At 37.0% G+C, this 25,703-nt stretch overlaps 1 protein-coding gene across 1 annotated transcript; it reads right to left on the bottom strand.

Moving 5' to 3' along the window:
• On the bottom strand, positions 1-24,353 carry LOC148874247 (uncharacterized). Its single transcript, XM_088982703.1, has 7 exons — positions 22,691-24,353; positions 22,135-22,225; positions 21,869-22,026; positions 21,368-21,419; positions 2,733-2,812; positions 2,359-2,452; positions 1-1,008 (listed from the first exon to the last, which is right to left on the bottom strand). Exons 1-7 carry the CDS (start codon positions 24,272-24,274, stop codon positions 206-208), a joined length of 2,862 nt encoding a protein of 953 aa, XP_088838829.1. The 5' UTR covers positions 24,275-24,353; the 3' UTR covers positions 1-205.
• Positions 24,354-25,703: the final 1,350 nt, after the last annotated feature.

The following is a 25,703-nucleotide window of genomic DNA, read 5'->3' on the forward strand; positions in this document are numbered from 1 at the left end:
TTTGTTAATATAAATGCAACAGTTCTATTATTGATGAGACTGTACTTCACAAAGAAGAAATTGTGCAATTTTGGTCCCAGCTTTCCATTTCACTGGGGCTTTTCACTTGTAACTATATATAATGTACAGAGATACAGGCCATATAGTGATGGAAAGCTCTTGGACAAAATAATAACTTAGCTTCGTTTCCTACTGATATAGGACTTTATGCATCCCTGAAGAGATTGGTTTGGCGGCCAACCCGTAATGGCAGCCCAAAATTTTGATAAATTCTAATTTCGCCTCCTACGCCTGCTGTCACCAGAACTAGACCCCATGCTGTTGCTTGAATGGTAGTATTCTCATTGTTGCTACCTCCATCAAACCATGGCCAAGAAAAAGAGGGAGAAGTTCCTTGAGCAGAAATAGATGAAGGGTCAGCATTCTTAACAGAATTAGCAGATGAAGAGAATGAGTCAGAGACACTAATCCCTGAGTCTGAACGAGCAACTTCCTCTTCTGGGCAGGTTGTCCTCTCCGAGAAGCTACCCTTCTTGGAAAGGGGTGGAACATTTCTCTTACTCATTGACTCTGAACGAAGTGATGCTGATTTTCCAACTTCCTCTTCTGGGCAGGTTGCCCTCTCTGAGAAGCTACTCTTCTTTGCAAGTGGTGGGGCATTTCTCTTGCTACCGCCGCTCACAGAGCTATCTTCAATGTTTGAAGGACCTGGAGAAGAGGGAAGTGGTGGCAGATTGGAGCGTTTTGATTGTTTTTTTGGGGGGTTTAAATTTACAGTTGGTGGTTCAAACTTGATACTTCCAGGCCATGGTATTGCAACTGATACATCTCTACACGGGAAATGTTCATGAGATCGATTAGTAATCAAACCTCTGCTTTTTCCACCACCTACATTACGGGTTTCACCATGCCTCCATACATAAACATGAGAATCTTCACTTGCACATACTACATAGTTCCCATCTGCAGTGAAAGATGCTGCTATTTGGCTGCTTATATTTCGAAAACCTGCTAACCATCAGTTTACTGAATGAGAAAACATGATATATGTGTGCATACATAATGTATGTATGGATGTGTATTATCACCATAGGATGTATGTATATGCATCTATATAGGTACACATTCCGAAGATTTAATCAATGTAACAACTATATAATTTTTATAACAATCAAAAGTTTCTGGTAAATTCATTGATCAATTTAGACCCAGAATAGATCCAATCCTATTATATATCTTTAGGATCTGAAATTCTTATAATTGTAGACTTGCTAGTGCAGATACAATTCCGTTAGATTATTTATAAGATTTGGAAATGATCAATACCAATCTATGTCAGATCCAAATCTGATGGCTGGGATCAAATGCTTCCATATATCCTTTGTGAAAACGTCACATACATGATAAACTTCAGTCTTTGTAGCATCTCAACTGAAGGGCCTAACGTGTTTTCTCCCACTATTAATATGTTTTTGACAATAAGTTTTAGCTCTATCAAATTGAGACCTACAATCATTTTGATTTGGATCATAACCAATAGAATGATTGATCAGTAATAGAATGTATGCTTTTGTAGAAAAAAAATATACCCGCTGCCACTTATATTACAATATTTGTTGCTCATATTTTTCATTCAATGGTAGTAACTGTTTTGAATACTGTTGCTTTCACTTCCTTTTCTTGGTTATAAAATAAGCAAAAATATAGCTGAAATATTTACAACTGAAAACTTTTCTCATGGTTTTCAAAACCAGACCGGGCTGGACGGTCAGCCCGGAAAAACTGGGAACCAGTCACCTGGCCGGTTCCGTTTTTCCTCAAAACCGTTGATTTTAGTTAGCAAACTGCTGAACCGGCTTGTTAACCGTCCGAACCATTCGAACGGTTTTGACCGTTTTTCAAATTTTTTAAATTTTTAATTTTTTTGTCAGAACAGGCCGGCCATTTGGGTCGAACAGTCGGACCATTTGGACCAGTAACCAGACCCCTGACCGGTTCGGTTTTAAAAACCATGACTTTTCTATCCATTTTACATTAAAACAAATGGATCCTAAATCATTTTTTCCACCAGATGGAAGGTCATGTATATTGCATTTGTACGTACATATTTTTTTTCATATTCAGTGGTATGCACCACTAATAATCTCCCCTTACCCCTTTTCTCCCCAACGCGGTGGTTGTGGGATTTGATTCCGCATCAGTATTGGAACAAACCAGCTAATACACCAACGAGCCACCTCTCGGTTGGTTGCATTTGTATTGCATTTGATAAATATACCATTTTCCAGCCAGCAGTATTAACCATCTACTAACAAGTATAATAGCTTTGTAGTTTAAAATACATATTTTTGATAGTACCTCTGTATTTATGAGTAATAACTAAACCATCACAAATCCAGATCTTTGAATCAGCAGCAGTAATCAACACCTCAGAAGGATTCCCTGGACAAAACTGTTCCAAGGACAAATTAGTCAGCCTGCATATATAATTCCATTATATAGAAAAAAACACCAAATGAAAAACTTGGCAAACGAATAACAAATTAAAATGATTAATTGTAAAATTGGTAGAACTAAATGTATCTAAGGCTCAGTTTGGAAGGAGTATAAATGCAAATATGTAGAGTGCAAAACTTTGTATTTTGTATGTATTTGTATATTTGTACTCTTTTGAAACTGAGACTAAATAATTTAATTGAGACCTTCGGTCTTGGAAATGAATTGTGGATTACCTGGAAGCCAGTAATTTTTTTCCCCTGAGACTTCTTTTTGTTCTGGAGGTCTATCTCACCTTTTGGAAGCAGTTTACATTCTGAATCACCAACAAAGGGGCATAAGCATAGGTCTTTCAAATGAACTAAAAGGAAAGGAATATCCATAATGAGAAAGTAAGTCCAGCCATCATTTAGACTCTATGTTAACAAATTTTCTTGTACATTTGTTATGTCTTCCTAGCATTTGAACCAAAGTTGATGGGTTACATTGAAAGATATCATTGGAAAACAACAAACCCAATTGATGGGCTTGACATATCAAAGATACAATTGATTTCCCATGATAAATTATATACGTTTCCCAACTATTCAAAAGAATGTGACAGGTTAAGGTTATGGTTATGGAACTGAACATGTCACCAGTGCTACAAAGACATGTCAACCCAGTTGGTCAGATTTGTTGATATACTTATTATAATATGTACAGAGACATTGCTGTCCCTAGATAAGTGTTGGGATAGTAACTTAAACCGGAACAGATCTATAAACTAGTAGCTAATATAAAACAAAGTGAATACAACATATTGCCCTTGATAAATTGACTACTCCTAATATTCCCACTTAAGATAGAGAGTATATATCATATAATCCCAGCTTATTACATATGTAATATACTCTTCCCTAACTCAAACTTTTTGTAAATAAATCTACCCATTAGTTTTACTGAATTCACATGAAAGGTGTTGATCACTCCACTGACAACATTCTCTCTTACAAAATGGCAATCAACCTCTATAGGTTTGGTTTTCTCATAGAAGAAAAGATCAAAAGAGATATGGATTTCTGATTGATTGTCATAGTATAGTTTCATAGGACTGGCCACTACGAATCCAACTTCTCTAAATAGATGCTTTAGTCACACCAATTCACACATGGTATGTGCCATGGCTCTATATTTATCTATGGCAATACTCCTTGCTTGGATCATCAAGAAATTCACTTACATCAACATAAAGCAGCTTCACATTCGACTCCATAGGTGATTTAAACAATTTATCTCTTAGTAGACATGTTTCCTTTAATAAATCAAGTACATGCTTCCTTTGCCATAAGTTGATGTCATGTCTTGACCTTGCAACTTAAACACCCCAAAATAACTTCAGTTTACTAAGATCCTTTGTTTGAAAATTTTCTTCTAAGAACCCTTTTAACTCTTCAATGCCCTAAACATCACTTCTAGTGGTTACAATATTGCCAACATATACCACCAAAAGGATTTTACCTACTATAGGATCATAGTAAAACATAGAACTATTGTGATGCATGTGTAAGTGTATGTGTCTCACATTGGAAAGGGATAAAAGACAAGAAACTTATATACAAGGATTGACCCATAACCTAATAGCTTAAGCTTTTGGGTTAAAGGTGGTGTCCAACACTTGATAACTCCCATGGGTCCTCCAAGAAGAGGTATTAGAGCTAATGGTTCGATTAGGTGCAAGTTTGATGGATGCATGCAGTGACTCCCATGGCTTTGCACGTTTTCCATGGTCAAGTAGTTTGCAAGAGTAATTGGTGACTACCATGACTCCACCTATGTGAGCAACTGATGATTCCCATGGCCTAACACACCCAAGGTTGAATGTTGATGACTCTTTATTGGTAGTTGGCATTTGAATGTGGGTTCCCTACGGTCGTGAGGAAAGGGCTCTTGGTTGGTGCATGTTAAACTTAGTGATGTGATAACAACTTTTGTTTGAGGGGGCGAGGGGGGGGGGTGCTCAATTGATGTGGATGATGAGAGAATGACACATGGAGAAGGGGGAGGGGGAGATTGTTGGGATGTACGTATGAGTGGGTATGTCTTATATTGGAAAGGGATAAGAGAAGTAAGGGACTTATATACAAGGATTGACCCACAATCTAATAGCATAAGCTTTTGAGTGTCCAACTCTTGTGTGTAAGTGTTGCCTATGTGTACAAAAGGATCTCCTTGATTTTGGCGGTGTGTATGGAGGGTTAAGTGGCTGATCGCTTTCTATTATTTTTGTTCAATTAGGAGAAAGTCTAGGAGTTTATATATTGCTATCTTACTCCTAGGGGTGCTCACAGTTCGGTTAACCGAACCATGGGTCTTTTTTTGTAACCGAACCAGTACTACCGGTTTTTGGAAAACTAGTAATTGAAATTGAACCGAAACCAATTGGTAAATCGTTAGTTCGGTTTGTCGGGTTTTCAGTTTTTTTTTAATTTTACAATATATATTATATAAATATATAATAAAAAATTATAAATATATAAAATATTATATTTTAAATAATAAATAATATATCATATACTATAAATATATATTTATATAATGCATATTTATTAATTTATAATATATAAAAATTATTAAATATATATAATATATATAATATACATAAATATATATAAAATATATAGAAACATATGTATACCGGTCGGTTTGGTTAACCACTGGTTTTTTATTTTGGTTAACCGAAACCGAACTGACACCTTTGGTTTTTTTAAAACACCGTACCGACTAGTTCAGTTAACTGATTTTTTGGTTCAGTTTCAATTGATTTTTTCGGTCGGTTCAGTTTTTCGATTTTTTTGCTCACCCCTACTTATAAGAGGTGTTTGAGGTTGGATCTTGGGGATCTATTGAAGTATTTTTGACCCCTTTTGATGTTGACCATGGAAGGAGTTTGAGTTGGGATCACTAGTAAGAGCAACTACAACTTCTCTAGTTTCTGCAAAAGAAATCCTAGAGAGTTTTGCCCTACATCTAAACTAATCCAAGAAAAGAAGGCCCATTTTTCTTTTGTTTACAACATATAGGAGATGTTTGAGGTTGGTGCTTGGGGATCTATTGAAGTACTTTTAACCCCTTTTAAGATTGATCATGGAAGGAGTTAGTGTTGGGATTATTAGTTGGAGAAGCTACAGCTTCTCCAGTTTCTCTAAGGATCTAGGGTTTGTATAATCCTAGTTGTTAAAGGAAAACTAATTGCATATAAGTTATTTTGAGGTTATTATGCCTCTTTCATAGTGATATTTTTAGTGGGTTTTTGAATTAATGAAGCAGTCTAGACTTGATTTAAAGTAGTATATGGAATCCAAAGTTGGTCCAATTGGGTCTATAGACCATTTTTTTTTAGTACTGTGACTACAATAAATTAGATGAGACCGATTACATAGAGTCTATGCCTATTCATATCTATGTTTGTAGCAAGGGAAACTTAAGCTATCTTACAGGCAACATAAGAGGCTAGAGAAGACAAACCCTACTTATAAGAAGTGAATGCAAGAAAATTATATGGTCATTTGGTGGCTTGTGAGTTTGATGCAATGAAATATTAGAATGCATTATGTATAGATGGGTTCAACCATGAAAGTATGGAATAACGTGGCTAAAACATATTCTTAGAAGATGAGTGTGACTAGAGCTTACAGATTGAAGAATCATGTGAATAATCTAAGATAGGGGAGAAGTCACTAGCACTATATTATTCTATGCTGAACTCTGTGGTAGGAGAGAGATTTTCTTAAGACTTTTGTGTGGTAAAGTAGTAAGGATGTAGAAACATACAAGAAATTGGTGGAAAAGAACACCATATTTAAGTTTCTGACTAGATTCAACCTTGAAAAAAAGGATGAGATTACACTATCTTGGGTTTAGTTGGTGGAGGTGTTTTTGAAAGGTAAATGTAAATTGAAGTATTTTAAGGATGATAAACCTTCTGCTAGACTAGTTGGGTATAATGAGTGGGAGTAGGATAATACCTAAATCATGACATGGTTGTAGAACAATATGGATCCTAAGATAAGCATTAATCTTATGTTCTTACACTCTACAAAAGAGATTTGGGAAGATGTCAAGAAGCTACATTTGGGTCAAGATAAAACACAAGAATTTACTAGCTTTTTGAAGACTATTTTAACATACAACAAGGGAATCAAAATCAAGAAGAATACTATGCTAGCATGAGAAACCTTTGGAATAAGATTAATATGTATCTACCCTTGATCTCTAACATCAAGATTCAAAAAAAAAAAAATAGTGGGAGCTTATTGACATGATTTCTATTGGTTTTGAGACAAGAGTATAAACCCATTTGTACACAACTTGGGAAGTTCTATCCTCCCCTCTCTCGAAGAGGTATTTACTGTATTGTTCTAAGACATGGACTGGACTGGATATCGAACCATTCAATTCTTGTTTTTATTTCTTCTTGTTGTTATCTTGGACTACTGTAGTTGTGAGGCTGTCTGTCTCTAGAAAACTAGAAAAAGAGCCTTCCATTTTTTTTTTGGGTTTGGACTTGCCATCTATTGTGTTTTAACCATGTTCTCAAAGAGTTATGCTACTTTAAACTCTTTTGGAGGACTGGTAAGCTTTGGTAGTGGGATGGATGGTGCTGGATTTCCTATATCTAATATTCTTCTTAATGGCCTGATTTACTTGGAATGGTCCAAAAGTGTGAAGATGTTTGTGTTAGATAGTGTATGCCCTTAGCTCCAATAAGTTTGATGTTCATAAACATTTATATGTAAATGAATAAAGTACATTGTTGTTTCATGCTGATATTGGTATGTTTCTGTGTCTTACCCCTTAAACTGGAACTTAAGAGACTTGTGTTAGCTTAAAATGTTCTAGGGCATTGGATAGACTTGGGGAGCTTGTCTTGACAAGGCTGACACTAGTGTGTTGATAAGGAGTTGGAAAATCTTGTCTCAGTTGCTAGGTTAGACCCTAAGCATAGCCAATGTTTACTAGAAGCACTGAACCCTAACCAACTTCCAATTATGACATGGACCTTGGAGATAAATGGGCAAAACTGGAAAGTTATGCATAACCATAGACTTAATTATGGTACTGCACTAGGTGTTGGATTGGACTATCTTTGGTATACCAACTAGTGAGATCCATCAATGGTAAAATACTTGGGTATGTTGGGACATTCCAAGAATTCACTTGAGTGGGTGATCATAGTGATAAGATCGACTCCTTTCTCAAACCAAGAGGATATTAGGGTTTACACTCTCTTTGATGGAAACCTAAACTGTCGATAGTGGATTTCACTTGTTTTTGAAATCTGGTTTTGCAACTAATAGATCAACCCCTTAATCTTAGGATCAATTCGAGCAGAGAATGTGACATTGTACTTTGCAACTAAGGGAGAGATCTTTCCCTATCGGTTAGTGTTTTGATCATTATGGGCCAAGAGGTTAAGTTACCAGATGAAATTTTTCTTACACGAGTCCATTATCCTTGGGTCTTCATAGGGTGGCTGAATCCAATGATCATTTAGGTGTAAATGTTGGGCCCAAACAGGACCAATGCTGATTGGGTCAGGGGTTCATTATCCTAAGCAGTGAATTTGGCCTAGCCTCTTTTAGAGGTTGGATCGAACCTATATGGGTTTATGTGAGATCATTTTGGGGTCCCATGCCATATAATATCAGACCTAAAGTGGCCATGCAACACTTTGGGTTGTGAGTCTTTGAAATAGATGGGCCTAAGGCCCATAATTAATAAGATTAAGTTAGTTGGCACATGACAACTTAAATTTGAGTTTGGTAGTGGGTATGGAGCACCTATCCTCTTAAGAGGATAAGACTTATCTCTCAATAGAGTTTAGATCCAAATCAAATTTGGATAATCTCCTAATTTGATTAGGAGAGTACTCTATAACGAAATAAAAGAAGGAGAGGGTGAACCAGACTAGAACACCTTGCTTTCTTGTCCTCTGCTCTTCTCTTTGTCTTCCAAGAAACCCTATCACGACCTAGGCTTTCAAGAACTGCTTTTGGTCAGTTTTTCTTCTAGTTTTTACAAGAAAAACATTGAAGAAAATTAGGCTCACTTAGCTCATTCGATTCAAGCAAGTTGGATCATAGTTTTGCTGAAAACAGTGTTGCTAAACCAGCTTCACCTACAGACTATGCAATCTTTAGTGGAGGTTGGTTTTAGGACTGATTTGGGCATGAACTTTCACCTTGGGATCTGCACTTGGGGTATCCATATTGGGTATAATTTCCCCTTTTGTTTTGGTTTCAAATCTGGTCCGATTTAGTGTAAGATCGGTATAAAAAATTCAATTTTTAAATTCACAAGAAAATTGGTTCCCGCAACAGTTAGAAAATTTTTGAAGAATTTCCCAACCATCTAGCATGGTTCGGCCATCTAGATGATGGATTCTAAACCCTTCCAATAATTTGTTAGAGCTAAGGGAAATTAGGGTATCTCACTGGAAAGACTAAGTAGCCTACTAGTGTAGGGGTTAAGTATGAGAAGTGGGAGAAAGAAAACTATCTTTTGGGATTTGATTGGTAAACTTAAGAACTCTCAGGGGAATAATTACAAAGGACATAATGTTTCCAATATTACTTCTTCCACTATTAGACAATATTAGTCATTGATTTTCAATAATTCTATTCCAACTTAGCCTCTAGTTTCTGCTCCTAAGGATGGTCTCCTAGGTACAATGCATGATTAGTTTGAATAGTTTGAGTGTCCTCGGATAGTTGGAGGAGACTTTGATGACACCCCCACCTCATATGTAACATGTACAAGTAATCAAGTTATTGCCTTCTATGTTTCTTTAGCTCCCTCTTAGTCTTCCTACATCATGAAACCATATTATTGGTAAGTCTTCCCTTTTCTCTTTTATCATATTTTGTTTGGAAAGGATAAAGCTAAACTTGCTAATGGCTCTTGTTCTTCCATTGTTGGATAGGGAGTTATCTCTCTTCTAGTTGACCTAAGCTTGTTTGTTGTTTACCATCTTCCAAATATACCAACTAATCTCCTATCTATTCGTTGCATTACTAAGGGTATGTTTGGTTTGAGAGAATAGAACCCTAGAATCAGAATCAGAATGAGTCATTTCGTTTCCGGATATTTGGTAGATCAGAATGGGAATGAGTAGGCAGAATGCCATTTCACCATATGGGGGAATGGCCATTCCCGATCCCCTCCCCCGGAATGGGATTCACATTCTGCAATTGACGAACACTCAACCCTATTTTTGGGATAATCAATTAATCATAGATTACATAGTAGAGACTATTGCTTATGTCATCAATGCCATCGTCGCCAAAACTATTGCCTATGTCAACGTAGTTTTTTTTTTGTTTTTTGTTTTTTTTTTCGGGGGGTCCCAAAAAAGTCACTAAGTCAAAATATATTTGAAAAAACATTTAATGTGTTTGTTCACCACCTAGAGGTGTAAATCGTGTCGGGCTGCAACCCGGCATGCCAGTTTACAGGCCGTGCTAGGCCTAGGGTTTTAGGTCCACAGACTGGAACGGCACGGCATGACCAAGCGGGCCATGTTGCTCACAGCCCAACACGGCCTGGGCACGGTCCGACACGTCCCATATATATTATTTATATTATATATATTTACATAATATTATATAAATTATAATCATATAATATATAGTATATAGTATATTAATAAAATAAATAATTATTTTAATTTTATTATGCTAATTTATTTAATTATTGTATATATAAGAAATTGTATACACAAAATTCATATAAAATTAAAATTTTAAGTTTTTTGTCTATTTTTTTAGATGAATAGATTTGGTCCGATGCACAACCCGACTTGGCCCAATGCTTGCCAACCCCCAAATTTTTCATCGTAGAGGGTGGCAGCACGACCTACTTTACACCTCTATCATCACCTAATGTAAACACATTGTATTTGACACATAAATCAATTCTAGTCTCTTAATGAACCAAACAACATCAATCGGAATTTGTTTCCAATTCTTGTCTGAACCAAATAGGTAGGGGGAATAGACCATTCCGGTTCCAATTCCAAGGGATTCCCATTCCGATTCCGATTCTGATTCTGATCACAAACCAAATAGACCCTAAGTCTTTAAACTATTTTATGACCTTTTTTTGACTCTTGTGTGTTTCAGGATTTGACATTGGGGAGAATTATTGGTAGGGATTGCATGATAAATTGACTCTACATTTTGGATTTAGTGGCTTTTGATTCTTCTTAGTGCTCCAGTTTGTTGAGTCAATATAGTTTGCATAAGAACCAATGTAATAAAGACCATATTTACCTCTGACATTGTCATTTGGGTCATTTGTCCTTTGCATCTTTGAAGTTGTTATTTCCAAACTTGTCTTTTGTATAATGCCCTATGTGTCAATTAAGTAAACATTGTGGAAACTCATACCCTCCTATTATTAAAAGTGCTGAATTTCCTGTCCATATTATGCATTCTGATGTATGGGGCCCTTGCTCGATTGTGGCTAACAGTGGCTATTGGTATTTTATTAGTTTTGTTGATGATTTCTCATGCTACACATGGATATATCTACTATGATCTCGTGATGAAGTTCTTAAAAATGCAAAAACTTTCATCGTGTGGTGTACACTCAATTCCAAGTTGATATGCAAATTATCCACTCAGATAATGCCAAAGAGTATTTTACAAGAGACCTTATTGCCTATCTTCAAGGTAATGGTGCATTACATTGGAGCTCTTGCCCTAAAACTCTACAACAAAATGGTGTTGATGAGAGAAATAACTAACATTTATTAGAAGTGGCTCTTGGTTTGCTTCTCTTAATGAATGTTCCAAAGCATTTTTGGGGTGACGCAGTTCTCACGGTAACCTATTTGGCTAATTGCATATCCTCGAGATTGTTACACTTTCAAGCCTCGCATCAATTGCTTTTCCTTTCATCTCCTTTTTTTTTTTTCCATTCTTCTTTGGGTGATTGGTTGTCAATGTTTTGCCCAAAACCTATCATTTGTTAGGTAAGTTGGACTCTTGTGCCACTCCTTGTGTGTTTCGTGGTTACCTTTCTATCCACAAGGGATATCATGTGTTTCACAAAGTTTACATCTCCATGGATGTTTCTTTTTTTGAGTCGCGTCCTTTCTTTACTATCTCATCTTAGCGGGATAGTAGTGGTGATGTGAGACACATTATTTCATTTTCTTCTCCTATCACTACTTCTTCTTAGCCCTAATCTCAACCATCTTGATAGTAGTCTTCTCTGCCTTCGCCTCCACCTTGTTCGCCTCTTTGTTGTACTTTTTCCCATTATACTTGGAAACACTATAGAGTTCATCGTTAGATTATCCACTGAATATAAATGCGGATCTAGTTGAAGTGCAATAATTGCCATCAGACTCTCATGAGGCAAATCCTCATGCCCTTCACCTTTTAGGCACCTTTGAACCATCCTCTTGTGATATTGATCTTTCCATTGCTCTTCGTAAGGGTGTACAAGCATGTACCAAGAACCCTATTGCTCATTTTTCTTCCATTGCTCACTTGCCTCCAAATTATCATGCCTTTAATCCTGTTATTTGTAGTGTGTCTATTGCTAAATGTGTTATAGAGGCTTTGGAATTACCTAAATGTTAAAATGTTATGTGCGAAGAAATTTTTGCCCATCATAAAAGTTACATAAGGGAGCTTGTTGATCTTTCAAAAGGAAAGATGCTTGTTGGTTGTAAATGGTTGTTTATAAGTAAAGGATCATGTTGATGGATCTATTGAGAGGTATAAGGTGAGGCTAGTTGCTAAGGGATTCTCTTAGATGCATGATGTGGTTTATAATGGAATTTTTGCCTCTGTTGAGAAGATGAACTTCATTTGGATAGTCTTATCTCTTGTTGTAAATTTCTCTTGGCCTCTTCATCAACTAGATGTGAAAAATGATTTTTTGAATGGTGGCCTCAAGGAGAAAGTATATATGATTCAACCTCTTGAGTTTCAATTACAAGGCAATGAGGACAAGGTCTTCGATTAAAAAAATCCTTATATGGTTTGAAACAATCTCTTTGGACTTGGTTTGAGAGATTTAATAGTGTTGTCCATTGGGTTAGCTTTGTGTAGTGCCATGCTGATTATACGTTTTATTTATTTTTTTGTGAAAAGAAAAGGTCAATAGGTTGTTATTCTGATTATGTATGTGGATGATATTGTAATCACAGGAAACTAAGAGGAAGAAATTCAAGAACTGAAGAAATTCCTAACTTCATAGTTTGAAGTTAAAGATCTCAATCCTTTGAAATATTTTCTTGGCATTGAAGTTGCTCGATCTAATAAACATATCTTCATCTCCCAACGGAAGTATATCCTTGATCTATTGAAGGATAGACTAGTTGACTCTCCCATGGATCCAAGTCATAAACTTGGAATTTGTGAGGAAATAGTTTTAGATGTTCATCAATATGAAAGACACATTGGATGGCTATTATATCTTAACATGAGAAGACCAGATATTACCTTTGCTGCAAGTGTTCTAAGTTTTATATGCAGATGACATTCTAGTCATTGGGAATGATGCAAGAATATTAACCATAGTGAATGTATGATTTTCAAAATAATTCTCCTTAAAATATCTTGGATAAGTTTCTTACATCTTGAGACTTTGACTCTATAGAGATAGATTGAAGAGGTTAATTGGATTGTCTTAAGCTACTTACATTGAGAAGATCGTCAAGAGATTCAACATGCAGGATTCCGAGAAGGGATTTGTTTCTTTCAGACATGGAATCACTCTCTTTAACGGAATGTCACATAAGACCTCCAAGGAGATAAAGGACACGGGGAAGGTTCCCTATGCCTCAGCCATAGGGAGCATCGTGTATGCTATGTTGTGCACTTCTCTAGACATTGCTCAGGCTATAGGTGTTGTGTGTAGATGTCAAACCAACTTAGGACAAGAGCACTGGACTACCATAAAGAACATACTAAAACACCTATGAAGAACCAAAGACTATTGTCTTGTCTCCGGTGGTAGTTCACTATAAATGGTCGGGTATACAGATACTAATTTATAGTTTGATCTAGATGATAGAAAGTCTACATCTAGATACATTTGAGATCCTATGTAGTGAGCTAAAAGTAGTCTACAATCGAGGTCAAGTACATTGCTGCAAGTGAGGCTGCCAAATAAGTATTATAGATGAAGAAATTTGTCTAGGAATTTGGAGTTGTACCACATCACCCATTCCACTGTTGTGTGACAAAATTAGTTCTATGGGAAATTGTTGGTAGATGAGACATCTAGATTTAGAAAGTAGCATCAATGGAAAATGTGGCAAACCCATTAACATAAAAAGTGTTTTGAGAAACACATAGATAGTATGAGACTAAGGCTTGTACCCAATTAGACTTAAGTGCAAGTGGGAGTTGTTAGGCAGTATATGCCCTTAGCCCCAATCAGAATGATGTACATAAACATTTATTTGTAAATGAATAAAGTACATTGTTGTTTCATGTTAATATTGGTATGTTTCTATGCATTACCCCTTAAACTAGACACTTAAGAGACTCGTGGTAGTTTAGAATGTTCTCAGCAATTTGATAGATTTAAGGAGTTTATCCTGACAAGGCTAACACTAGTGTGCTGCCAAGGAATCGGAGCAGCTTGTCTTGACTACTAGGGTTAGACCTAGACACAGCTAGTGGATGTTTATTATAAGCACTGAACCTAATTGTGCTCTAGACCTTGGAGATATATGGACAAAACTGGAAAGTTACACATAATCCCTAACTTGCTTATGGTGCTACACTAAGTGTTGGATTAGGTTGTCTTTGATATGCCATCAGTCAGATCTATTAAGGGTTAAATACTTGAGTATGTTGGGACAATTTAAGGATTCACCTGAGTGGGTGATCATAGTGATAGGATTGGCCCCTTTGTCAGACAAAGTGAATGTTAGGGTTTACACTCTCTCTGATGGAAACTTAAACTGTTGGTAATGGATTTTTACTTGTGTTTGAAATATGGTTTTGCAAAATGTATTTATATGTTATATATTTTTATTTAATGAAAAATATTTGTAAAAGGTTTTAATCCCATGATCCATCTTAGGAGAGAGTGTAGCACTACACCTTGCAACTAGGGGAGAAGTTTTTCCTTATCGGGCAGTGTTTTGATCATTATTGGCCAAGAGGTTGAGTGTAAGAGATCATTACAGGGCTGATTACATGATGGGCTTTGTCTTACATGTGTCCATTATCTTCGGGTCTTCATAGGGTGACTGAATCCAATGATCATTTAGGTGTAAATATTGGGCCCAAACTGGACCAAAGCAACCTACTTAATCTTATTAATTATGGGCCTTAGGTCTATCTACTTCAAAGGCTCACGACCCAAGGTGTTTTAGGCTTGATATTGTACGGTATGGGACTCCACAATTATCTCATATAAGTGTACATAGGTTAGGTGTAATATTCACTGCTCAGGGTAGTAGCCCCTTACACTCTTAAGAGGGTAAAACTTATATGTTAATAGAGTCCAGATCCAAATCATATTTGGATAATCTCTTAATTTGATTAGGAGAGTGATCCATAGGAGATAAAAGAAGAGGATGAACCAGACTAGAACACCTCTCTCTCTTGTTCTCTCATCTTCTGTTTGTTTCCCAAGAAACCCTATCATGACCTAGGCTTTTAAGAACTGATTTTTGATAAGTTTTTCTTCTAGTTTTTACAAAAAAATGTTAAAGAAAATCAGGTTCACTTAGCTCATTCGATTCAAGCAAGTTGGATCACAATTTTGCTAAAAACAATGTTGCTAAACCGGATTCACCTACAGGCTGTGCCATGTTCAATGGAGGCTGGTTTTAGGACTGATTTGGTCTTGAACTTTTACCTTAAGATTTGTTCTTGTGGTATTCTTTTCATGTATAATTTTCCCTTTTGATTTGGTTTCAAATGTGGTTTAGTTCAATGCAAGATTGATATGAAAAATTTAGTTTTCAAATTCACTAGGAAATCGGTTCCCACAAGGGTTAGAACAATTTTTGAAATTTCCCTAGCCATCTAGAATGGTTCGTCCATCCATATGATGGATTCTAAACCCTTCCAACACATTGTTTATGGGCTGAATTGTAAATTAAAAGAATTAAAGTTTTCTATTGATGAATGTTTCTATGTTACGTAAGGGGGGTAGTTGAGGCTATCTAAATGGTGTAACTTTTTCACTTAATAATTTTTTTGTTGTTGATAAAAAAAGAGTAGTGCATCCTTGCTAAACTAGGTAATGCCCCCCTTGGTGAACCTAATTGTGATCTTGATCTCCCTTTTGCTATTCAAAACTGTATCTATTACATGCACTACTAAGCACCTAATTAGTCATTTCACCACTAGTATCAAATTTTCTCCTTTTTGTTCTTTCCTTTCTGTTATTTTTAATGTTTCTGTTTCTAAGTCTGTTACACAGGCCCAAAATTATCCTAAGTGAAAAAATGCTATGCTTGACAAAATCGGTGCTCTTTATAAGAATTGCACATGGGATTTGGTTAACCATTTTAAGGGAAAGAAGACCTATATGATGCAAGTGGGTGTTTATTGTCAAGCATTGTGCTGATGGTTTAGTGGAAAGGTATAAGGTGAGGTTGGTGGCCAAGGGCTTCTCTCAAACATGTGGAGTTGATTGAATGTAGACATTTGCTCCAGTTGCCAAAATGAATTCTATTCATGTCCTCTCCCTTGTTACAATATTTGATTGGTTTTACATTAGTTAGATGTCTTTGAAGAGGAAGTGTATATGGTTTAGCCTCTAGGCTATTCTTCAGAGGAAATAGAAGGCAAGATTTTTCACCTCAATTAATAGTAACCATAAGTTTATGGAAGAAGGTGGTGAGCCCCTCTTTGATGTGAGATAGTTTCAGAGACTTGTTGGGAGATTGTTGTACTTATCTATGACTAGGCCTAACATTGCCTATGTTATTGGGGTGTTAAGCCCGTATATGCATACCCCTAGGACCACTCATCTTGCCGCAGTAGAGCATGTTCTAAAGTACTTAAAGAAATATCCATTAGAAGTATTTTGTTTCAAAGCATGATCACTTGGGGTGTTAAGGCATTCATAGATGCTGATTTGGCAGGCTTAATTGATGATAGGAAACCCACTTACCTTTTTTTGGGGGGAATTTGGTAACCTGGAGAAGTACAAAAAAAAAAAAAAAAAAAAAAAGAACAAACAGTGATTGCTAGGTCAAGCATAAAAGCTAAGTATAGGGCCATGGCTCCTAGAGCTGTAGAAATGTTGTAGTTGAAGAATATGTTAAAGGAGTTGGGAGTTGAAGTTCACAACCCAATGTGACAATAAGGCAACAATTAATATGGCCCACAATAGTATGATGCATGAGAGAAGAAAACATATTTAAGTTGACAAACATTTCCTTCATGGAAAACTTAAAGCCGACGAAGTTTGTATTCCTCATGTAAATTCTATGGATCAATTAGATGAAATTTTCACCAAGGGTGTTTCAAGTACCTAACATGTTGACATATGTGCCAACTTGATGGGTAGTGTTGGTAGCATTGTTAGTGGAATGGTTTTGCTATCTTTTCTCTATTGTAATTAGGGATAACCTTGTAATTTTCCTCTTATCTTAAACACCCTAATGTATGGACCTATTCATGGGCTAGGTAGCCCAATGGCCCGGCCCAGCCCGGCTCGCACCCTGGTTGGGCTTGGTCATGTTGACCTCAGGCCTAACACAGTAAGCCCGACTGTGTTTTAGGCCGGGCTCGGGATTTGTCAAAAAAGCCCAGCACAAGCCCGACCCGGCCCGATTTAACATTATATATTTTATAATATACATAATATGTATTTTATATATTATATAAAATATATAAATAATATAATATTTATTGAAATATATATATTTATAATTTAATATATATATTTTTTATTTTTTTCGTTATAATTTCTCTCTCTCTCTCTCTATATATATATTCAGCTGCTTCAGTAGTAGTAACAGCATGGGCTAAATTTTGGGCTTGGGCCCAAGTTGTAGGCTCAATGGTCGGGCTGGGCTCGGGTTCGGGCTCATGAACATGCCTACTAATATATACGTTACTAATGGTGTCGTCCCTAACATCTTTTGGCAAATATTCTTCTCTTTTCTTCTATTGTATCTCTCTTCTCTTCTTTCTCTTCCATTCTAAAGGCTTGATTCAAAATAGTATATTATTAGACAATGTATGCCCTCAACTTCAATAGGAGTGATGTAAACTAACATTCGTTATTAAATAAATTTAATTCATTATTATTTCATGTGTTATGGTACGTTTCTATGATTTATCCCCTAGTTATGCATTTATGAGACTTATGTTAGCTTAAATGTTCTTAGCCAATTGATAAACTTTGGGAGTTTATAGTGCCAAGGTTGATACTTATGTACTGTTGAATTGGTGGACAATCTGTCTCAACTGCTCGGGTTAGACCTAATGTACGATAAGTGGGTGTTTGAGAAATGTTGAATGGGCCCATTTCCAGTTAGACCCTAGGCCTTAGAGTTAGAAGGGTAAATATGAAAAGTTGCATTCTATCCCTTGACTTGATAATGATGCCACACTAGGTATTGGATTGACCTACTTTTGATATTCTAACTAGTGAGATCCATTTAGGGTTAAATAATTGGGTATGTTAGAGTAGACTAGAAGAATAATTAAGTAGGTGATCATTGTGAAATCGGTTTTGAACTTGTTCTGAAATCGGTTTTGCAAAATACATTTATATTTATAAATAGTTTATTTTAGTGAAAAAGGTTTGTAAATTGGTTTTAATCCCGTGATCCATCTAAGTGGAGGGTGTGACATTGTATTTTGTACTTAGGGAAGAGGTCCTTCCCTATCAATAGTGTTTTTGATATTATTGGCTAAGAGGTTACTGCAAATGTCTAGTTGGGCTAAAACTTGAGAGGCATTTTCCCAATTTAAACCATTGGACTTGAGCTTCATAGAATGGCTGAAACCCAAGTCTTATTTGTAACAAAATGTTGGACCTAATTTAGGCCCAATATGCATTGGACTATTCACTAGGCCCATATACTTTGTTATATGTAGGGGTGTCAATGGACCGGTTTTGGGTTGGACTCCGTCCAAATAAAAATACATTTGGACGGATTGGACGGACCAATAAGACATTGAATTTGGACAGACTGGACAGATCAATATGACATATTGGATTGGACCTAGTCCATCCATAATGAATTTATATTGGATTGAGCCAATAGCTGGTCCATTGATAGAAGATAAGAACATAGGTGTCAATGGACCAGATTTGAGTTGAAACCAATCTAAATTAATTGGAATTTGAACAGATTGGACAGTCTTTGAACTGGTCCAAAATGGTCCAAAATATTCATTGGACTGGATTGGACCAGGTAATGGGCTCACATTGGACTGGACCGGATTGGACCAAATCCAGTCCAATTGACACCCCTAGTTACATGGGATGGACCTATTTAGTTGTAAGTTGGGAGCTATGTGGATCCCATGCCATAAAAGAATGAGGTTCATTATTAGTGGTCAAAGTGTAAGAGAGTTAGGACAGTCAAGAGCTTAGTTAAATTCTTACTCCTAGTTTGACTAGATAGTTAGTTTGTTGGAAACTTGTACTTGAATTGGGAAACTACCTAGGTCTCCCTTATCCTAAGTCAGGATTATTTCATAATTAGTAGCTTTCCTAATCCGTTAGGCGAGTGGTTAGGAAGGTACTAATTGAATTAGAACATCTAAATCTATAAAAGATAGATAAAGAGAGATTCTAGGAAGTCTCTTGCTAGACAGGATTGCCTACATACTTTAGACCAATAGGCAAAAAACCTCCATTGTTTCTTCTCCTAACCTGTCTTTTTTAGAAATGGCTCAAGCTTTTTGAGGACATTAGAGTGCACACCATTGTTGAGATTACTATGCTCTCCATGAAGCTTGCACCATCTTCATCTTGGGGATTCTTGAATTTGCATTCTTGGGTGTGTTAACCACTAGGAAGCTGCAATTGTGAATTCCGTTATCAGGTGACATTCTTTCCTTCTCCAGATTTACTTTGGCATGCTAATTGTAGTTTGGTCCTATGAGAATATTGATTATCATAAGAGATTTGATCTCTCCTATTGGGATGAATTGATTTTTTCTTTTTGAAATTCTACTCTTTTTTCTATCAAAAGTTTGACCTTTTTTGCACTGTTGAAAGTTAAAGACCTTGTGCAACAATAACTTGGTGAGGAAGATTGCAAGGTTATCATAATGTTTTTGAAATAGAAACAAATAGGGGTGAGCAATAAAAACCGAAAAGCTGAATCGAATCCAAAAATCAATCAAAACCAAACTGAAAATCCGATTAACCTAACCAATCGGTTCGGTTTCGTTAATAAATATGAAAAACTGACAATTAACTGAATTGACCAATATACATATGTTTCTATATATTTTACGTATGCTTACGTATATTATATATATATATTATAAATTAATAAATCTGTATTATATATAAATATATATTATTTATTATTGAAAATATAATCATATATATATATATTTCTGTTTTTTATAATATATATTATAAATAAAATCTAAAAACCAACAAACCGAACCAATGGTTAACCAAACCGGTTAATCGATTAATTGATTGGCTTCGATTTGATTTTGGCTACTGATTTTCTATTTAAAAAACTGTGAGCACTCCTATAAGCAAAAATGAAAAAGTGAGAATATGTTTGACTGATGGTGTACACACGATCGTATCGGATTTCTCAAAAAGTGCTTAATTAGACGGTTTGTGAACTTAGATCCAGACGTTGAAGAGGTGAGACTTTCACATGGAAGAACCTGGCAGCTGCACGTATCCTAGTTGAGGTGGAAGAGGTTCACTTGGTGTCTACATCCTTGGTGCTTAATTTTGGTAGAAAACTGCATGACTTGAGAATTAGTAGTCAAAGGAACTTATCCGGTTAGGTGGCTGGAAAAGTTTGGTTTCATGGGAGGAAAGCAGCAGTTGTTGTCGTTCGCCTGGTTTGAACCACTGGAAGTTGAATGGTCTCTTTGTCAAGAGAGGGGGAGAGGTTGAAGATATGGGCTTTTTTGGAAATAAAAAGTTTAATCTTGATAGTCGTGCAATTCGAAGGCTTTGGCCATCTTTGATTCAGTGGGCATTTATTGGAAAAATGTTGTCACATCAGCGTCACAGCGGCATTGACAGTTATTGTGCATAAAACCACTGTTTGATTTTACCGTTTATCAAATAAAATCTGAAAAATGGAAATGCTTCGATTTATAAGCACAAGGAATTGGAGAATAATCCAACCAAATCTTGAAAATCTTTGGCTATGAAAATCTTGAGAAGATTTGATTAGACTTGAATACTTTGTCTATCATATTGGGTCATAGTGAGTTGGCAACCAACACATTGGGGTTACTAGAATGGCCTTTAATATTATTGGGCCTTTGGACAAACTCACAAGTTAATGGATGTGGGCTTGCTGAATACATGATCTTTATAATAAACAGTTTATCGACTCACAAATTATAATAGCACTTGGATTTCCTACTCACTTTTCCTATCCACTACCCGCCGTGAATTGAGAGATGTGTGACTCCAATTCACTGCGGGTAGGAAATCTGGGCTCTTATAATAGCCACTAAAAAGCCAATATAGATTTTGAGGGAAAGAGTATGACTTCCCTTTCATTAACCTCTGATTCTGCATCACCTCAGGATTTAAAACTAACATTAATATACATAGGATGACCATCTAAAACACATAACAAGAATACAGTTGAGCTGCAATAGAATTAAACCATAACCACTAAAACTTGAGAACATAAAAATGATTATAAGAGAATAGATCATACCAGAAGTGTCATATAAACGGCAGCTTCCTGTATGTGAACCAACTAATGCACCCTTCAATAACAAAAATAATCCACCAATAAGTGAATAAACTCATTTTAGTATGTTCCTTTCAAGTTTAATAAAGTGCTCATAAAGCTGATCAATCAAGAAGTTAGTCATATAAGGAATAACAAAATTCTTCTCAACCATGAGAATATTCAATTAAGTAGTTGAAAGCATGGACATCTAATCTAAAATTCAATCATGTCTTTGAAATGTTGAGAAGTCAAAACTGCATGAGCAAATATACCATTCAAAGAAAATAAGGGAAACTAACAATACTTAGAATAGAAAATATTACTGAATTTAATCAAATACTTCAACAAGCCTTGTCTCCAAATCCAGCAAGATTGAAGCCCAGTTTGCAGTATTGGCTGACCTTTTAAAGAACTTTAGCCGAAGTTTGAACCTTTGATGATTTAATAGAGGTAACAAAATAGCATAAAGCAATTTATCTTCACCTGTCCATCAGGAGTGTAGCAAGCAGCAGTAACCATTTCATGAAGATCAGTCCAGTCAACAACTTGACGAGCCGGTATATTCCATATCCGAACCTTTGCATCAAGTGAACCACTGATGAAATATTTATCATCTACTGGGTTGAACTGTATACAAGTTACTGTCCAACCATACCGGAGAAAGGCCCCATAAGGAAGAAAGATAAATAGTCGTGTTTAATGGAAACTCAAGTACAATAAACACTAAATTGGACTATAAAGCATCTCACCATAATCATTATGTGCAAACAACTTCAAACACGTCTTGCTTTCAATGTCCCAAAGCCTTACAGTTTTGTCCATTGAAGAGGAAAGTAGTTGCTGAAAATACATAGGAATTTATAACATGAATATGCCTGAAAATTTTCTTGATTTTATGTCAAAGCTATAAGTAATGAGGTAGATATGTTCACACAGGATTTCACAGAAAATAAGATTCTACTTTCTTCTGCTTTGGCAATATTAGTCTATTAGAAGCTATTGTTAGTGTTTCAACATATTAGTAAACATCCAAGTTGGAAGAGAAGATGCACATATGCCAATTAATGCATTGAGTTTGCTAAAAACCTACAACCAGTCAATTTCATTCACACTACAGCTATGTTTGGTTTGATAGGAAATGAGAGAGTAAGAGAGAAAGTTGAGGAAATCTCAAGAACTTTCACAAAGATTTATTGAAGACAATAAGGATCAGAGGAGATGAGATCACGAAGGTTTCATTTAACCATAAAAAAATGAAGTAGTTAAACGGGAATCATCATTTATGTTGTTTGGAAGGAAGCTGACCTGTGATTTAGACCAGGAGAGATCCAAGACATCGTCCAGGTGACCTTGGAATGAACATACTGGTTTCTCTGAGAGTAAGAAACTGGTCTCTGGCATGAGCACATAATCAGGTTCTGCGGATCCTCCCTTTTTATTAGCTGGCGTCTTTCCCTTCTTCTTCTTCTCCGATGGTGTTGGCTGATTCTCTGCAACAGGAGGTCGATCAGGGGAACTGTTTGCCATGGGACGAAGTGGAGTGGAGCTTCCTTCTTCCTGGGGTTTTAATGATAAGACATCACATTCCATCACTTCCCAGACATGAATTACTCGGTCTTCTCCTGCACTGGCCAAGTAACGAGTATCAAAGCTAAATCTCAAAGTCCAAATTGAACCTTGATGAGCCTGAATTTCTTGGCACATGTATAAACCAGTTAGCTCCTTGAATGATTTCCCATTCTGACGCACTTTGGTCCATCCAGAGGAACTCTTTGGGGATCGCGGCTCCATTAATGAATCCTTGTCCTTTTCGCCAATCAATCCAGTCATCGAATTTGCAACACCCTTTATGTTCTTCAACAGAGCTGCTCCCTTTTTCTTGCTTGATCTGAAGCTCTTACTCAGAATTGCATTGGGGCTCATCTTTTTCTCAATGGCACTAATACTGCTACCGATAATCTTTGACACGTTTTCTCGCCGCATCAGCTCCTTAACAATTGGGGAAAACCCAACACTCTTCTCAAATTCATCCCTGGTTAGCTGCTTCCCGGTCTCACGTTCACTGACCGTGTTCACCACCCCCTCAGGGTCGACCTCATTGACAACAAATTCCTTTCCTGTGTCTAGATTCTTTATCACAACGTCAGAATCATCGCTTCTTTTTATCGACAACGATGACGTTAGACCATTACAGTTTTCTGATACACCAATCCCTTCTTTCTCCGTAGACAACGTCGTGGATCCCGCATCCAACTGCGAATTTTCGTTGCACAACGAAGATAACTCTGAAGGAGATCGAAGCAGTTGCTTCATCAATGCACCACTGACAAATTCTTCCCTTCTACTGTTCGCGATTGATAAAGCTGATGTTATGCTTCCATATGATCTAGATCGAGCAACCACAGGTGGACGCGATGCTGAAGCAGGAGCTTCTTGCTTTACTTCTTCTTTCTCAGGGGCCGAGGCAGATTCCGCCGATTGCGCCGGTTGAGTCTGTCCACCTTCAATTGAAGGATCATTCTTGACTTCGATAGTGGTGACTCTGAGTAGCTCCTTGTCTCCCGACAAGCCCATTCCTTCAAGAAGACGCTTGCGCCGGTCCTTAATGGAGCCCGGCTCTGCCATCCAGAAATCATAGTCTTGTGTCATGGGGGCGGGAGGCGGCCGTGCAGCCGCTGCGACGAAGCAGCGAAACTCCTCCGGAGGAGTTGGAGCGGCAGAAGCGAAGGACATTCGGCTGTCGTCGTAGTTTTCATCATCATCGGATCCGGAAGAAGCCAGGTCATGGGGGGCGAAAGAGGAGATCCGGTCACAGGACTCAAAGAAGCAGTCATCGTCGTCCTCCCCCAACCGATCCCATCTCAGGGTCATCGTCCTCCTTTCTGTCATCTTTGCACATTGAGTGCGGAAAAGTCAGACAGGGAAACAGAGAGTGAAATGGAGAGAGCATTTTTTCTGAGTCTTGTATAAATCAGAGGAAGAAACGGCGGGAAAAGGATCCATGGAGAGAAAAAGGAAAAAACGGTTGTTGTTCGTTGGTCGCTATTTTTGTGGTGATAAAAACAAAGGCAGAATCAGCCTTGATTTCAGGAGTCAAATTGTCAAATTGCTCAGACTCTCTTTGAAACGGTCCAAGGGTATGAACTATGAAGTTCCTCTTCTTTCTCAAAATTTTCTTTTGCCTTCTACGATTTGCCACTTGGCAATGGGACCCAAAGAAAAGACCAAGAACCCCCGGATGCCGTCTCTTTCTGTCTCCATGATGTCCAACCAAATCAAATGCTGTCTTTTAGTTGGTTGGACCGTTGGATTGGATGTACGTACAGTTGATAGGATTGAATCGTGACCTTCAATTTCTATCTTGAATCGACCAATGAAGTAACGCTTAGGCTCGGTTTGGCATGCGGGAAGATTCAACTGGGATGGGATTGAATGAGGTGTTAGGAGAAAGTGAAATTTTCTTTCTTTCTTTCTGTTTTTTTGGTAGATTTTTTAAACTATTCTTATGGTTTAAATGGACTGTGTATCCTTGTTGAAAATTGATTAATACGATTAAAAAGACTATTTTATCCTTTATTATTTTTCAAAATTTCAAAATAAAACTGAAAAAAGGAAAAGAAACACTAAACGCAATGTCTCTTAGGCGATCTTAGCACTTGTATCCATATCATTTTTGCACCTAAAAACCCCTTTGATAACATCCGGAACAATGAGCACGATCAAGTTGATGGCGGAGAAAGCAAAGGGATGAAACGACAACAATGAAAAGCCCTTGGTCTGTATGGATTTTATGACGGATAAAGCAAAGGAGAGGCCTTGCGAGAACTGAACACTGTGAACCACAGGTGTGGATCTGATGAACGCCAAGCTACTAACGAGACTAAACTTACCTTATGTAGCCCGAGACGGAGAATTAATGCCAACACGGGAACAGAAGATGATAGAGGAGCAGGGGAGAGATTTCGGTCTACAGTTTGCCACCGCTGTGACGTCTAGCTCGAGTTCGGGAGTTTGAAACGACCGGAAAGATGAGGGAGAGAGGGGAAGAAAGAGAGAGAGAGAGCGAGAAGGCAATATGCCATGTTCAGATGAACCCTCTTCAAACAAAAACAGAGGAGCGCTGTTGTAATGAGTTACAGTACCTTTCATCGTTGACCTCTGCTCGAACTAGAAACGACGATGGCAATTTTCTCTCTGATCTCTCTTCTTCTCTCATACTTTCTCTTCTTTTTTTTCTTCTCCTTCTTCTCTGGTTGGTTGAACCAGCACAGTCAAAACAAATTGGTAGGCAATCATTGGCAAAGGTAAAGAGGTGGAA

Source organism: Nelumbo lutea, chromosome 1, assembly GCF_056320005.1.
Source record: "Nelumbo lutea isolate HS-2025 chromosome 1, American lotus-T2T, whole genome shotgun sequence".
NCBI classification, from domain to species: domain Eukaryota; kingdom Viridiplantae; phylum Streptophyta; class Magnoliopsida; order Proteales; family Nelumbonaceae; genus Nelumbo; species Nelumbo lutea.

Coding starts and splice junctions, on each gene's coding strand:
- LOC148874247 (XM_088982703.1), bottom strand. CDS start 24,274: ATGACAGAAAGGAGGACGATGACCCTGAGATGGGATCGGTTGGGGGAG. Junction 22,226..22,690: donor TCTCCTGGTCTAAATCACAG/GTCAGCTTCCTT, acceptor ATGTATTTTCAG/CAACTACTTTCCTCTTCAAT. Junction 22,027..22,134: donor GTTTGCACATAATGATTATG/GTGAGATGCTTT, acceptor ATGGTTGGACAG/TAACTTGTATACAGTTCAAC.